The sequence below is a fragment of the Amblyomma mixtum genome, chromosome 1 (assembly GCF_055824585.1).
Source record: "Amblyomma mixtum isolate Tamu chromosome 1, ASM5582458v1, whole genome shotgun sequence".
NCBI classification, from domain to species: Eukaryota; Metazoa; Arthropoda; class Arachnida; order Ixodida; family Ixodidae; genus Amblyomma; species Amblyomma mixtum.
The window spans coordinates 72,807,631-72,821,327 of record NC_143012.1 but is presented as its reverse complement, the minus strand read 5'-3'; the positions used below and the strand labels follow the sequence as shown (position 1 = coordinate 72,821,327).

Here is a 13,697-nt window from a genome sequence, read left to right as displayed (position 1 = left end):
TTTCCTGGGACTGATCTCTCTGAAGACCATCCTCATCGAAGAATCATCGGAGCACCAACTCACCTGCTCGAATGACCTTGATGAGTGTGCGGTCACGTATTCCGCACTTTGTTTGCTTTGCTCGCGGAAAACTGAGTGACCAGTGGGCTTCTAAAAGAAATAAATCATCTCGCTCAGCCTCCCCCCTTTCAATCTGCCCCGGTTTAGTGCAGATTCGATATATGGCTGCTTAAAGGTCAATCGTGACGAACTAGAACACGTCTCGTTTTCTTGTCACTCAGAGTTCTCGCTCATGATCTGCAGTGTTCGGTATTAACAAAAAGCAGAGCAAGAAAATTATTTCCCACTCCCAGTCCTTCAGTGTGTCAGGGTGGTGGTGCAACACGACTGTTCCCCGTCAAGATAACCCCTCCCCCCGCCCCCCCGCGCTAATGACTAAAGCGGGCGCACTTAAGTAGTTTAGCGATACAGCTATCGCTGCTCCTCCCTCGGCAATTACATCAGACAAAAGTTTTCTGTAGGGTGAAGTTTTGGGCCAGTTGGTGCGGCATGTTGGGGAAGCAAAGAACCGCGTCTTGAGATCGGACTTAAGGCAGAGAAGTGGACGATACGAGCAGTTTTCAAGCGCTGTTCCCCGTACTTAAACACCACCTTGAACAGCAGCAAGGACAGGGTATGCAGTATTGAGACTTGCAAGTTTCTTTTAACGTGAACGACCATGCGTGCTGGCGCTACATGCTTCATTCTAATGAGGCCGTTTTACTGGTTGGTTGGTTTATTGGGTATAACGTCCCAAAGCGACTGAGGCTATGAGAGACGCCGTAGTGGAGGGCTTCGGAAATTTCCACCACCTGGGGTTCTCTAACGTGCACTGACATCGCACAGTACACGGGCCTCTAGAATTTCTCCTCCAAAGAAATTCTAGCCGCCGCGGCCGGGATCGAACCCGCGTCTTTCGGGTCAGCAGCCGAGCACCATAACCACTGAGCCACCGCGGTGGCGAGGCCATTTTACTATTTTCTTCCTTCCACTCCAACATAATCATGAGAAGTATAGCTATGACCTGTCCGAGGTCAGCTCTCTTGATGTGCCAGCACAAGGCACCCGGAAGTTTACAGGGCCAAATGGAAAAGATGCACCAATCGGGCTTTTCTCCAGTCCTTCCCTGGGCAGTGGCACAATCGTTGATGTGTGACCTGCAGAACACGGAGGGCAGGAACCGGTTGTCCTCCAGAACAAAGTCCAGCTAGAAATTGCGTCCTGAGTGCACAAGATGGCCCATAACCTGGAGATGCTATGCAAGATCTCAGAATCGTGTTTTCAGCTCGTTGCAAGTTGTTTCAACTGTGTAAGCGAGTGGCGGTTGGTCAGTGCAAAATCGCTTGTACAACCAAGCACGAAGATCTCTACGTGCCTTGTGCCGCGAGTGCGGTTTACTAGTTCCCGCTAAGGTGCGGTTTAGTGTACGCCCGCCAGACGAGCCAATGTCTCAACGTAAGGCTGCGACAGCTCTTCCGGTCTTTGAAATCTGATATTGGCGACGACCTTCCAAGACAGTGCAGGTATTGCCAATTTTCTCCAGCTGAATAAAGCAGCTGTCATCGGGAGGGGAAAGTCTAGATTAGATAGGGAGCCTTTAGAACCGCCATGCATGCGCAAACAAGAAGTTGCTTTTCAGATAGGGGCCCGGTTTTTATTTAACTCGAGGTGTGCACTTTTTCATCGCTCTTTTTTGTTTCTTTTGATAGTCATCTCAATTGCCTTCTGCCATGTGCGGTCATCTTGCTTTTCTCTATAAGCGGTACGCCATGCGCAGGCTCCCACTTTTGCTGCACCACGCTCTCTTATAATAGACATCAGCTGCTAGTTACAACTCGTGCCGTCAAGTTCTATTCCTTAAATCTTGCCTGAAGACGCGGTTCTGTTTCTTCTTCACAAGATTTAAACTTTATAATCAAAACTAAGTAGGTTTACAGACTTTGTCAAGAACTTCCGCCACGTTTGGGTGAGGCACGATGCAAAGGTCAGCAGCTTGGCGGAATGCAGGCACCCGCCATATTTCTAGGCACACAGCCCTTGTGGCCATATTTTTTAACATATGCTTTCCAAAAAGGTTATTTTGCCTAAGTGCACGTAAAATAATACCAGGTGGTCGAAATCAACACAGAACCTTCCGCTGCGTAGTCTCTCATGAGCTATGAGAGATATCATAGGCAATGAGAGATGAGCTGTGATTCATAGCCGATCTGCACCTTTTACGTTAAATCCCACATACCACTTACGATACCTTAGTATTGGCAGCTGCCAGCTGTGACGTCAGGTTTTATGATCAGTAGACAGTGTTCTATGTGGTTGCTGGCACAAACGAAGGGCTGATGACCAAGGGTAAAAAGGCAAGACAATATAACAATAAAATAATGGTTACAAATGACTGTCAGGCCGCAAGCTTGGCTGTGGCCGTCAGAGTGCGTTTATTGCATATAACGGGCTCTAATTTGTTATCCATGAAAAGTTTTTATAGCCCTTCTCACTGGTTTACCACTTTTTGTAATACTCTCAAGTGGTTGCTTTCTTCGAAGATGGAACTGGTGAAGCCGAGCCGGCCGCTGAGCCCTTACAAAAAAAGTTTTAGACAGTCTATAGAATGTCTGTAGACTTCTGTCTATAAAGTCTATAGACTGCCTATAGACAAGTCTATAGGCAATACAAATGCCATAGGCAGTCTATAGACAATCTATAGATTTATGGCCTTGCACTTTAGTAGATTTTGTCCCTAGAGAGTCTATAGACTATGAATAGACAAAAAGCAATATCTATAGGAAGCCAACAGAGTCAATAAGCAGTCTATAAACTGTCTATAGACCATTTATATAAGGGAAAGCACAGCACCAGCTCACGTCTGGTCAGGGTTTTCATTCAAATCTTGTTGTCAGAAATTATTTTATTGCCAAGTATCGAAAGAGGGCGGGTGGGTACGAGTGGCATTGGCACAATGATTTTGACGAACACTTCTCGTCGAAAAATTGTACCCTTCTGGTTTTCCCAGAAACAGTTTCTGCTTTGGGGTGCATCGTCTCCACCTGCCCCTCCTCCCTTTCTTAAACCTGCCCCTACTGCTGTTTTAAGAAACGGTGACACAGTCGTTATTAGTCGTATATACAGCCAAGCAACACTCCGTCACAGATGACGGTAACATTCGTGATGAATCTTTTATTAGGCGCAGCTAGATTTGCTTCGCATTCTTGTTATTTAAAGAAACACTTGCAACAAACCGAGTACCGATAATTCGGTCTTTCCGCTCTTTAAAATTATTAAATAGCACCGGTATTTTTGCTGAAATCCTTACCCCTGTAACCAAGACTTACAATGGGCAGAAGTTTTTCCAGCTCGTGTAAATTGGATCAGCGTGAGTTAAATCAGTCTTTCATATGCCTGACACTTAGTAAATAGGGGTGAAAACGTGTCAGAGCCAGCTATGAAATAGAAACTCTAAAGAAGCCGCGATGACAGCGAGACAGTGTTGACCAGATGGAAAGAGGTATGAAGGGAAGCAGAAATTTTAGGTATGAGAGCTATAGTCCTTTAAAGACCCACTTTGATAGTAGTTTCTTCTCTATTGTGAGACGCAGCCAAAATAGCAACGAAAGCTGCTATCACCGAGTGTTATCCATGTCCGGGAAAAGAGCGACCCGCCAAGTAAACGGAGTCACTCAGGCCGAGGCAGTGTAATGCACTCAACGTAGTTGGTAACGCTTTTAGCAAGGCGATGGTAGTCTTAAGATGGCAGTTCGTCGACTTCGGTTTTAAATTCAGGGATTACCCGCAGTCGTCATGCGACGTTAGTGGCCGCAACAGTCACGTACGAACCCTACCACCAGGAACCAGCGTCAACCTGAAACTTATCATCACTCATGATCACTCGGCAGCAGTTCATTTTTTCTGCCAAAGGTGACGCGACAGGCTGAAAGCTCCAGGAATAAGAGCTCGCGCCGCTTTTTGAGATACAAAACCTGCAAGAGCTTTTGCAACTCATTGGACCAAAGACCTGATAATATGAGGTCAGTCCTCAGCATGTCATTTTTCCTACCGGAGGCGATGGGATAGATTGAAAGCCTCCGAGATATGCAGGCGTTAGTGCACCGCGCTTCAGAACATGAAACGCATTAAAGGTTTCGAAACTCGAACGAACGACAAGCTCGTTAGGTATGCTTCGCGAGCTCAGTCCCTGAACTTGGACTTGATGGAGGCCGGCAGCGGGATGATGTGAGATATGACGTTGACGAGACAGAAGGAGCCCACGAAGGCGAAGCACAGTCCGAAGTTGAGCCAGTACTGCACGTCCACTTCTGCCTGGCCACGCCCCATGCGGTACTTGTGTCCCAGGTAGTGCGAGCCGTTGACGAAGAAGCAGCGGCCGCTGTCCACGTTGGGACCGCAGGCGCTGCCGTTGAGCGAGGGAAGGTTCTCCAGGCCCGGATGCATGTCGAACTCGTTCTGCTGCACGAACGCTGCTGCGTACCGCTGCGGAAGGAAGACAGACCGAAGTATTACGGTAAATGCGTCGCTGCGTTAACGTTGTGGCGGAAATTCTTCAAGTGCCCACTGTTCGTTATAAAAATAACGTTCCGGCCCCACTACGGGGGCCTCGTTGAGATTGATAGAAAATAAATGAAGGTAGGTTATATATGTCATATATACATGGTCTGTTCTGAAAGTAGTAGGACTCATTTTTTTAAGCAAAATATATTCAAGAGAATAGTACAAACGATTACAATTTTTCAAGGTAGTACCCTTCCGCACCTACACGCTGCTGCCAATGAGTTTCACAGTTTTCGTACGCCTCCAGGAACGCCTGGACCGGAATGCTGTTTAGCTCCCTCGTCACGGCCTGTTGAACCACCTGTACCGATCCGTGATGTTTCCCCTCGAGCGTCGATTTTATTCTCGGGAATAGAAAAAAGTCTGGCGGGGCCAAGTCGCGGCTGTAGGGGGGCTGAGGCAGCGTTGCCGCCTTGTTCTGGGCAAAAAATCGAGGTCCTCATTCACATCATGAAGAAGATCCTACCGGTTGGCCTTTTCCTCCTCTGACAACACTCCTGGCACCAACTTCGCGCACGCTTTCCTCATGGATAAGTTTTCTATCACGATATCAAAAACTTGGGTTTGGGGAATGCTCAAGTCATCAGCCATCATTCTGGTACTCATTCTACGATCACTGTTAAGTAAACGTATCACTCGCTACACATTTTAGTTGGTCTTGCTGGTCGAAGGGCGTCTGGAGCGGTCGTCGTCTTCAACTCTTTCCTTACCTTCTCACAACAGCTTGTGCCACTCAAAAAACACCTGATCTACCCATGGAAGCCTCACCGTAGGCCTCCTTAGTCATGTTGTGAGTCTCTTTGCCCGTTTTACCAAGATTTACTCAAAATTTGATCGCGTATCGCTGATCCGGTAAACGCTCGATGATTCTGCGTGACGAGACGTTTCGACAGGGGTTCACAGTACAAGCGACCTCCTCTCTTCAACGGCCGAGAGCCGACTGCCGATTTTCCCCAGCATTCCCAATATCCCCCTTCAACGATCCTGCACGAGCAGACCACCTCTCGTCCGCCTGTTCGCCCAGGAAAAAACCAGTTCTACTACTTTCAGAACAGACCCTGTATATATTATATTCGTTATATACTATATTCGTCCTAACAAAAGTGGACCAAAGAAGGTGCACTAGAAGGCCTACGGCTCTAACGAAAGACACCAGTTTTGACTACAAGTTCTGAAGCACCGCAATGATTCTTCATCATAATATACGACCACAAATAAAACTTGTAATTAAGTTTGAACCTTGATGAGCTATCCTTTTGAGCACTTCAATTGCGCGCCATATCCGCTTCCTTGTAGTAGAATAGACAAATAGTGCGCAGATTTTCCAAAATTCTGATATCGCCTCCTTTCTCACCATTGACTCTTTCCCCCCCCCTGTCGATGTCGGTTGAGCGTGCGAAATGTGCTCTCGAGGGAGTTAACTTTCATCTAAAATCGCCTTTTTCCAGCAAATCTCTCCTTATCTGTCCGCGCTCCCTGTGTTGGCCACTTGAGCCAATAAATGCTCTTGTCTCTGGAATGTTGCGCACAGTTCGGAATTGCATGTTTTGAGGGAGACAGAGAACTCGAGAACGACAACCGCCTCACACATGTAGCGCTTCCTCTCTGGTTCTCTCCCTACCTTCGCAGTTTGTAAAATTTTACTTACACTTCAGCCTAGCTTTTTGACGTTGACAGCCTTTAAAGCTAAAGCTTCATATCTCCTTTCCACATATTTTTCTAAGACGCCGACGTGTGCTCGTGACTGGGCTACTCACATATTTCACCTCCATCATGCAATTAGCCCTTCAGGCCCTGTCACCTTTATCTTGAACAGTTTAAACAGGGTATGGTAATTCGTATTGGTTTGTGGGATTTAACATCCCGAACCGATACCTGGCGGCTACGCTGGACGCCGTAATGCAGCGCTCAAGGTTATTTTAGATCACTTAGGGTTCTTTACCTTGCGCTGATATCGCATACCCCACTGGAGTTTCTGCGCTTTGCCTACACCTAACTACGGCCGCCGCCGCCGCGATTATATTTTGGGACACTTGGATCACCATCCGAACGCCTAAGCAAATGAGCCACCACTGCGGGTTCATGACATTGTGGAAGGTGATCCACATATACTGAAGAAGGCTTGGTAGCTGCGGCTGGTGATCAGTGGAGCGGGCCATCGACGTTGTTCTGGTTGTCGGTTGCCGAAGCTGTTCTTTTCTGCGCTAGTAGTAAGATGAAGCTCTCAGCTCCACCTTCGTCACCAGCGCCGCTAGCGATACCAGCCCCGCTACAATATCCTCAAAGCATTGCTCAAGTTACCACTGTCTACTTAATTATGCTCTTCATGAAATAGATATGTTTATCTAAACGGAAGGTCAATCACAGAGACCCACCTGAAGCGTGGCATAGGTTAGATAGTAGGTCCAGTCCGGGAGGACGACCAGGCTTCGCACAGTTCCCGACGCCAGCGCCGCGCACAGGGCGAGGACGCAGGCTGACCATCGGAAGGCGGCGAACGAGCTGCGCACCACCATCATGAGGGCCACGGTCTGCTGTTCGGCCAGCGCGTACAGGCACCACATCACCCCGCAGAAGGTGGCCCAGCGCTCCCAGTCGGCCCTCAGGCCTGTGCCGCTGTACGGGGGAAAATGGGGAGGAAAGAGAAAGGAAAACATAACAAAACAGCTTGTGCTTTGTTTTGGTAAACAGAAATAATACAGACGAGAGAAATACACGAAGGCGCTCTTCGTCCAGTGTGCGCATTCCTTTCATGTCCCTTCTTATTTTTTTATTTTATTTATTTTCTCAATACTGCAGACCCTCATTTGGGTCCAGGCAGGGAGGGCAGAAAAACACATTCACAACAACAGTGTAGCACATATACAATATAAAATAGCTCACAAAGTGCGTTGTCAAAATCAACAGCCGATATCACTTGTAGAGGCAGGGCGTTCCATTCGTCAATAGTTTTCGTGAAAAAAGAAAATTTAAAACCGTTAGTATGCGCGAAGTATGGTGCTAAAGTGTGATTATGATGACGTCGAGTTCTACGCGTTTCAGAAAACTGCACATAGGTGGCTGGAGAGATGCCTAGTTTTCCGTGGATTAGTTGGTAAAGGAGAGATAGACGGGCTATCTTGCGTCTGAAGTGGAGAGGTTTAATATTATTTGCTGCCATTAACGAGGATGGGGAATCAGTTCTGTTGTACTGATTAAATATAAAACGTACTGCGCGCCTCTGTATTTTTTCTAATTCTCTTATGTCTTTTTTTGCATGTGGGTCCCAAACGATGGCGGCATATTCGAGTTTTGGTTTTATAAGAGTATTATAGGCTAATAGTTTGCATTTGCTAGGTGCGTCCTTAAGTTTATGGCGAACAAAACCAAGTTTACGTAAAGCTGAGGATTTAATGTGGTCTATATGGTCATTTCATATTCCGAAAGAGTGAAAACACATGATGTAAACAAAATCGGAGTTAAGCTCTGGTACCTAGCTAAGCAACATAGCTCTGCCGAAAGAACGAGAGAGAGCGTATGTGGCAACGGCATTGAAATATTGTGTTTCGACTTTAATATTGTGTTTCAAGCTTTAGCTTGAAGGTGCTAAGGCTTGAAGGTGCGCACAAGCTATACTGGATGGAAATTTTTGCGGAAACAACAAACATGGACAAGAAAGCGGGACACACAAAGGCGCAAACTTCAACTGCATTTTTATTGCAAGTTGAACATACATATATCCTTCGAAGACCAGATAAATGGTAAATAAATAGCAAAAAAAACATATGTGCAAAGACACACGTGCTCAACACCAACCGAGACTCTATCGTACCCTTCCCTCATGCAATAAGTTCAATTTTTTATCAATTAAGGATATCGATGGAGCACTGACACATGCCTGGTGAAGTCTAAAAATTTCCCTGGGCACTGCAACCACCCGGGTGAGTTGATCATTGTGGGAATACAGAATCCGGCTTTATTAACTTAGTAGCTAACATCGTTGACCTGCTACTGGAAGTTTCAACAACAATAACAAAAAAGAAACACCCGTGGTGAAAGTCGATATACACGCGCATTTTTGTCTGTACCGCACTTCGAAAACAAGTTTTAAATATCACTGAAAGATAGGTTAGCAAAAAACCTGCCTCATATTCAATCATACTGCTTGTGTAGAGAACTACGCTTAGTCGTGCAGAGCCGCTACCTCGGAGAGTTGGACCTCGGTGGCCGTTCGGTAACTAGCACACCCAATTTTCATCCACGCCACAACTCCTACAAGACAATAAACATGCTACCTTGCATAAAATTTTACAACTGGCGCCGGAGTCCTAACCAACCTTGTAAAACATTGCTCGACCAGTTTTCTCACTACAGGCGAAGCGCATCGCCCTTTTCTTATTGAAAATGAAATAACGCTTCTCGGCAGACACTGCCTCCTGCAAGTACAGCCTACGGTCATGGGCCTCTGAAAGCCTAATTAAATATGTTTGAGGCATGCACTCTTAAAGCACACTTTTGTTCGAGGCCATCTCACAAGCCTTCCGATTTTAAAACAAAAAAAAAAGACAGGAGTTGTAACTTTCCGCGTCTATTTATTCTCTGAAGGGAACACCATTTTAAGAAACTGAACCTTATGTAGCTTCGTATCAAAAGTTTAGTGTGTTTACCTGTATTCGTTACATGCAAGGTTTGTTCAATAGTTTCTACCTCTTTGGCTGTACATTATTATTCATAGATGAACTAGAAAGATGTTCATTTCATATGAAGCTCCCAAGCGCCCTGCCTTTTTGGAGTTCATCACATTTAGATGCAGTCTCTCCACCGCATTAAATCCACTTCCCTCACTAGTTTTATGCCGCCGTAAAGGCGCAATGACGATTCCTGTTGATGACACAAACGGCACGTAAAACTAGTGACCTCAACGAACTTTACACCCTTGGGATGTTGTAGGCTGGACAGCTCGGTACTTTGGACGGAATTTATCTTCTAAGTAATATGAAATAAGATTGGTCAAATGTTTAGGGGAATCCCCCAAGGTGGAGTAGATTTGTAATCAGGGAGTAATTAATCATTGACATCCACCCGAGCGTAGCCGCACGGCTACAAAGGAAAGCTATACAGCTTTCTCAGGAACTTCGCAGTTAAAGAAAAATTCGTCCTGGTTTGGGCTTAGAACCCGGGACCACCGCTTCACCGGAGCAGTCGCTCTACCAATTACGAGCGCACAATTAATTAAGATTACGAGCGCACAACGCGTACACTAAAGGCACGACCCACTAGAAATGCTTGCGCTGCGTTGCGTTCCTGCTTATGTACTGGCGTATTACGCTTCTCCGCGCATTTAGAATATGTCTTCATCTCGAGAAGCAGCGAAATGTTCGATGGCGCGAGTTCTTGGTTGAGACGACGCTGATACCAAACAGCAGCCGTCCTGCTTCTATGGCAGCTTACAGACATTAATGTACCGAAGATGAAAGTTTACGGGATACGTGTGCTCGTAAAAATACTCATTATAGCGCTGCCGCGTCACCCTGTCCTTCATATTGCTACCAACAGATGGAGTAGGCAGCTCCGCTCCTACCTACAGACATTTCAGGCGATTGGCTTATGTGATGCCCCCCCCCCCCCCCTCCCCGAATTTTTTTTCAGCACCTGCATCTTGGTAATTTTTACTGCCGATAGTACGCTGCCTTTGGGGGGAATTATATGCAAAAGTCATCATCATTATCATCAGCCAGACTACGCCCACTGCAGGGCAAAGGTCTCTTCCATGTCTCTCCATTAACCATGTCCTTTGCCAGCTGCGGCAAGCATATCCCCTCAAACTTCTTAGTCTCATCCGCCCACCTAACTTTCTGCCGCCCCTGCTGCGCTTGCTTTCTCTTGGAATCCACTCTGTTACCTTTACGCACACCAGAACAACTAACTTACCATCTGAACTTTAACCAAGGACTCTGTTTGAACTAGGTGCTTATTTAATGTGTTCAAATTAAATACAGTAGAAAAACGCGCATATATATCTTTACTTACGTGGCACAGCTTATGTTTATAATCGAACATGTATAGGCTTATATATCGTCGTAAACATATTAAGGGCGCCTTGACACCTCGAACAAATTCCTCGAGTGACTCAACTTCCTGTCTGCTTCAGGCACTCTTTCATTCAAGCTTTTTCAGACTTCATTTAGTGTGGTTCTAAGCCATATAAGGTTATAGTTGAAGCTTCGCATATCTCCATGGTGTCCCAGATAGTTTAAACTGGATCGACGACTCCGCTCTCATTGGCTCAAGTGAATCCGAGCAAGCGCGATCCCGAGGTCAAGCTCTTCCATGTCACCTGAAATGCATTGAGCACTGCACGATGACCCGCAAGTATAAATGCACGATCTGTTTAGGACAGGCGAGCCTACTCACGCGTAGATGATAGTGGCACCGGCGAACACGCTGATCAGGCTTAGCGGAAAGCTGAACAGCGTGTGAGTGAAGACGAACAGCGGACCACGGTACTTGCCCTCCCGACTCTCCTGGTAATACCGCGTCCGGTGTGGGCCATCTGGAAAAGCAGTTTGATGCGCACAGTCAGATGACCACTCGAGCTGCGTTGGCTGCACGTACAGCTTCGTGCTGGTCAAGTAGGAACAGCCTATATGTCATAAATGTAAAGGCATGACGGCCGTAAACCGCCATTTTAATCTCGAGCACAAAACCCACAGACGCTAAGAGGGAAATGTTACTGAGGCAACTTTATGTAGAACAGTTCATTTCCACCTTAGCGTGTTTTTCGGAGAAAATGCGTTTTAGCATTTCGCATTTCCGGCTCACCTTGTTTTTCCGAGAAAATAGTAACACACCTCTGGATTCTTAAAAGAAGAAAGTTCGTGAATCCTTCAACATGACAGACTTATTCGTTCCTGCACTAAAAAAAAACAGACATATTTGCCCTGTCTTTCGCGCTTCGCGAACCCTTAGCAGTAGGAACCCGTAGCAGTACTGTCTTAGCAGGCAGTAAGCTTCCGGAACGCATGAGAGCAGGTAAACATGCCAGTATCAATAGAAACTAAAGACCATTCTTTCGTGGCAATTTTGGACATATATTACATACAATGATTCCTAGAGGTACCTTTGCATGTCAGTAACCGTACACTGATGGGGCATCACAAAAGGATCGTTTTCATTTCAAGTTGGTCTAAATGCTATAGGTTCAGTTTGGTTTTTCACACTTCCGCAACACAGCCTCCAGAACACAGATACTGCACAAATGTTTCTTTCCACGAAGTATATTATTGATGAGCATTCATTACTTGACTTCCTGTCTTTCAACTTGTCATGCCATTAATCGACGTCCAACTGTCATTCTCTCAGCCGAATTTGCTTCGGCTGAGAGAATGAAGGAACGCATGTACCTTTATTTCCTGTATAATTGGAATAACTCAAGATTTTAGCTTCACTCGGCAATATAAAAGCGACCCACCGTCTCATCCCGATTACTCAATGTCAACCAAAAACATTTCGTTGTATTAAAGTGCGAGAGAAACCTAAAGGTTTAAGTTGTTTCCCGAAGTTAAGTATAGCCCTCAGTTGCAAAGTAAACAGCAAGAAATCGACAAGATCAGAATCATTTTAACTAACACGCTTGATTATTGGCGTTCTTTTTTCTTTTAAACGAATGTTGATGGTGCAAGATTTTAGGTACATTGCAAAAAAAAAAAACGAACAACAGTGCGAGCTTGTCTTTGTTTGGGGTGTTTCTGGGCGATTATAGTGGTTCTACATGCGCATAACGAAAATTGTTTGTTGGATAACTGCATCCTTTGAGATGAAGCGACACAAAGATTAAACCGTATTCGCACACACTGCTGCTCTTTTTCATGACGCGTACAATAATACTCAGATTGCGTTCTTCGCAGTGCATGTTTTGCGTCCGCAGTCAGACTCCTCGCCAAAAGCTGTTTACGAAAGTTGATTCTCTAAGACAGCGTGTGTAGGTCTGTGCGTCCATGACTCGTGTAAATGGATTTCACTTCATCCCTATCACCTTCGTCGGCAGTAAAGAGCAAGGTGTATTATCAGGCCAACACCTGCTGAACTTTTCAATAAAGCGCTTTTTTCGCCAGCTTCCTTTCTATCCAAACTGAAGCAAGCTTTGGCTAAGCACGACAAAAAACACTGTCATTCTCCTGTCTCTATTTAGAGATAGCACTGCGTAATAATTCATCACAACGCTAACATTTTTCTGGTTCCTTTATAAATATGCATGCTTCCCACTCTGCACCGACTAATAGGACATCTTTGCGCGTGTATTTACTGCCATTTTTTATTTTGTTTGTGCGAATGTTACTCTTGTGGACAGTTTCAACTAGTATTTATATCTATCTCTTCTATCTGTCTATCTTCTATCTATCTTTCATATCTTACTAATTCCTTCTATCTTTATTCAACCGTCCCTCATAGCCTGAGTTGGTTTGAGACGTTAAAGCCCCCTAAACCCTTTATTCCACCCAGCCTCCCTCTCTCGCTGTCCATTTTTATTTATGCTGGCTGAGGGTCATGTGCTGGACAGATATGGTCTAGTTTCCGCGTGATGAAATAATCATTGAGCTCCCTATTTTTGTCCCTATTCTAATGAAATCCCTACAAATACTGCAATAAGCCAAAACCGTCACCGTGGTACAGTCGTTGCTCTAATCTCCGAATCTTTGCTGTTCCTAAACTTGACCACACGAGCACATACCGACGGACACAGCGGCAAGAGCGATGAAGGCCACCTCTCGACATGAGGCGGAAGGGAGGGGAGGTTGAATAAAAGAAGGGAACACGCTGTCTGCGTGTACTTTCCTGACGCCAGAACTTTGCATGGTTTGGTCGGCGGAAGTTAGGGAGCGGCCACTCGATAACAGCTCTGAGTTCTGTCAGCCTTTTTTGTTTATCTATTCCTTCTTTCGTTTGGCCTCAGTGGCAGACAGGCCGAGTCGAGATTAGACTGCGGGCGCTGGTTTGTTCACTTCAGAGAGGAAAGAGTGCTGTTGGCTGCATGCGGCTGGAAAGTTGGGAAGAAATGAGAGGACAGGCGGCATAGATAAAAGAAGGGCAGGGGGGAGGGAATAGGGAAGTGGAAGCTA

At 45.8% G+C, this 13,697-nt stretch overlaps 1 protein-coding gene across 2 annotated transcripts in view; it reads right to left on the bottom strand.

Annotated features, from left to right (window-relative positions):
• Positions 1–2,943: 2,943 nt before the first annotated feature.
• LOC149366775 (ATP-binding cassette sub-family G member 5) overlaps positions 2,944–13,697 on the bottom strand; it is an 87,504-nt gene continuing 76,750 nt past the window's right edge. For both annotated transcript variants that reach the window (XM_089552301.1, XM_089552309.1), the window contains exons 9-11: positions 10,993–11,131; positions 6,975–7,215; positions 2,944–4,521 (exon numbers count right to left, since the gene is read on the bottom strand). In XM_089552301.1, the coding sequence (XP_089408427.1) occupies positions 4,219–4,521; positions 6,975–7,215; positions 10,993–11,131 (683 nt within the window). In that variant the 3' untranslated portion in view covers positions 2,944–4,218. The remainder of the gene's footprint in view (positions 4,522–6,974; positions 7,216–10,992; positions 11,132–13,697) is intronic.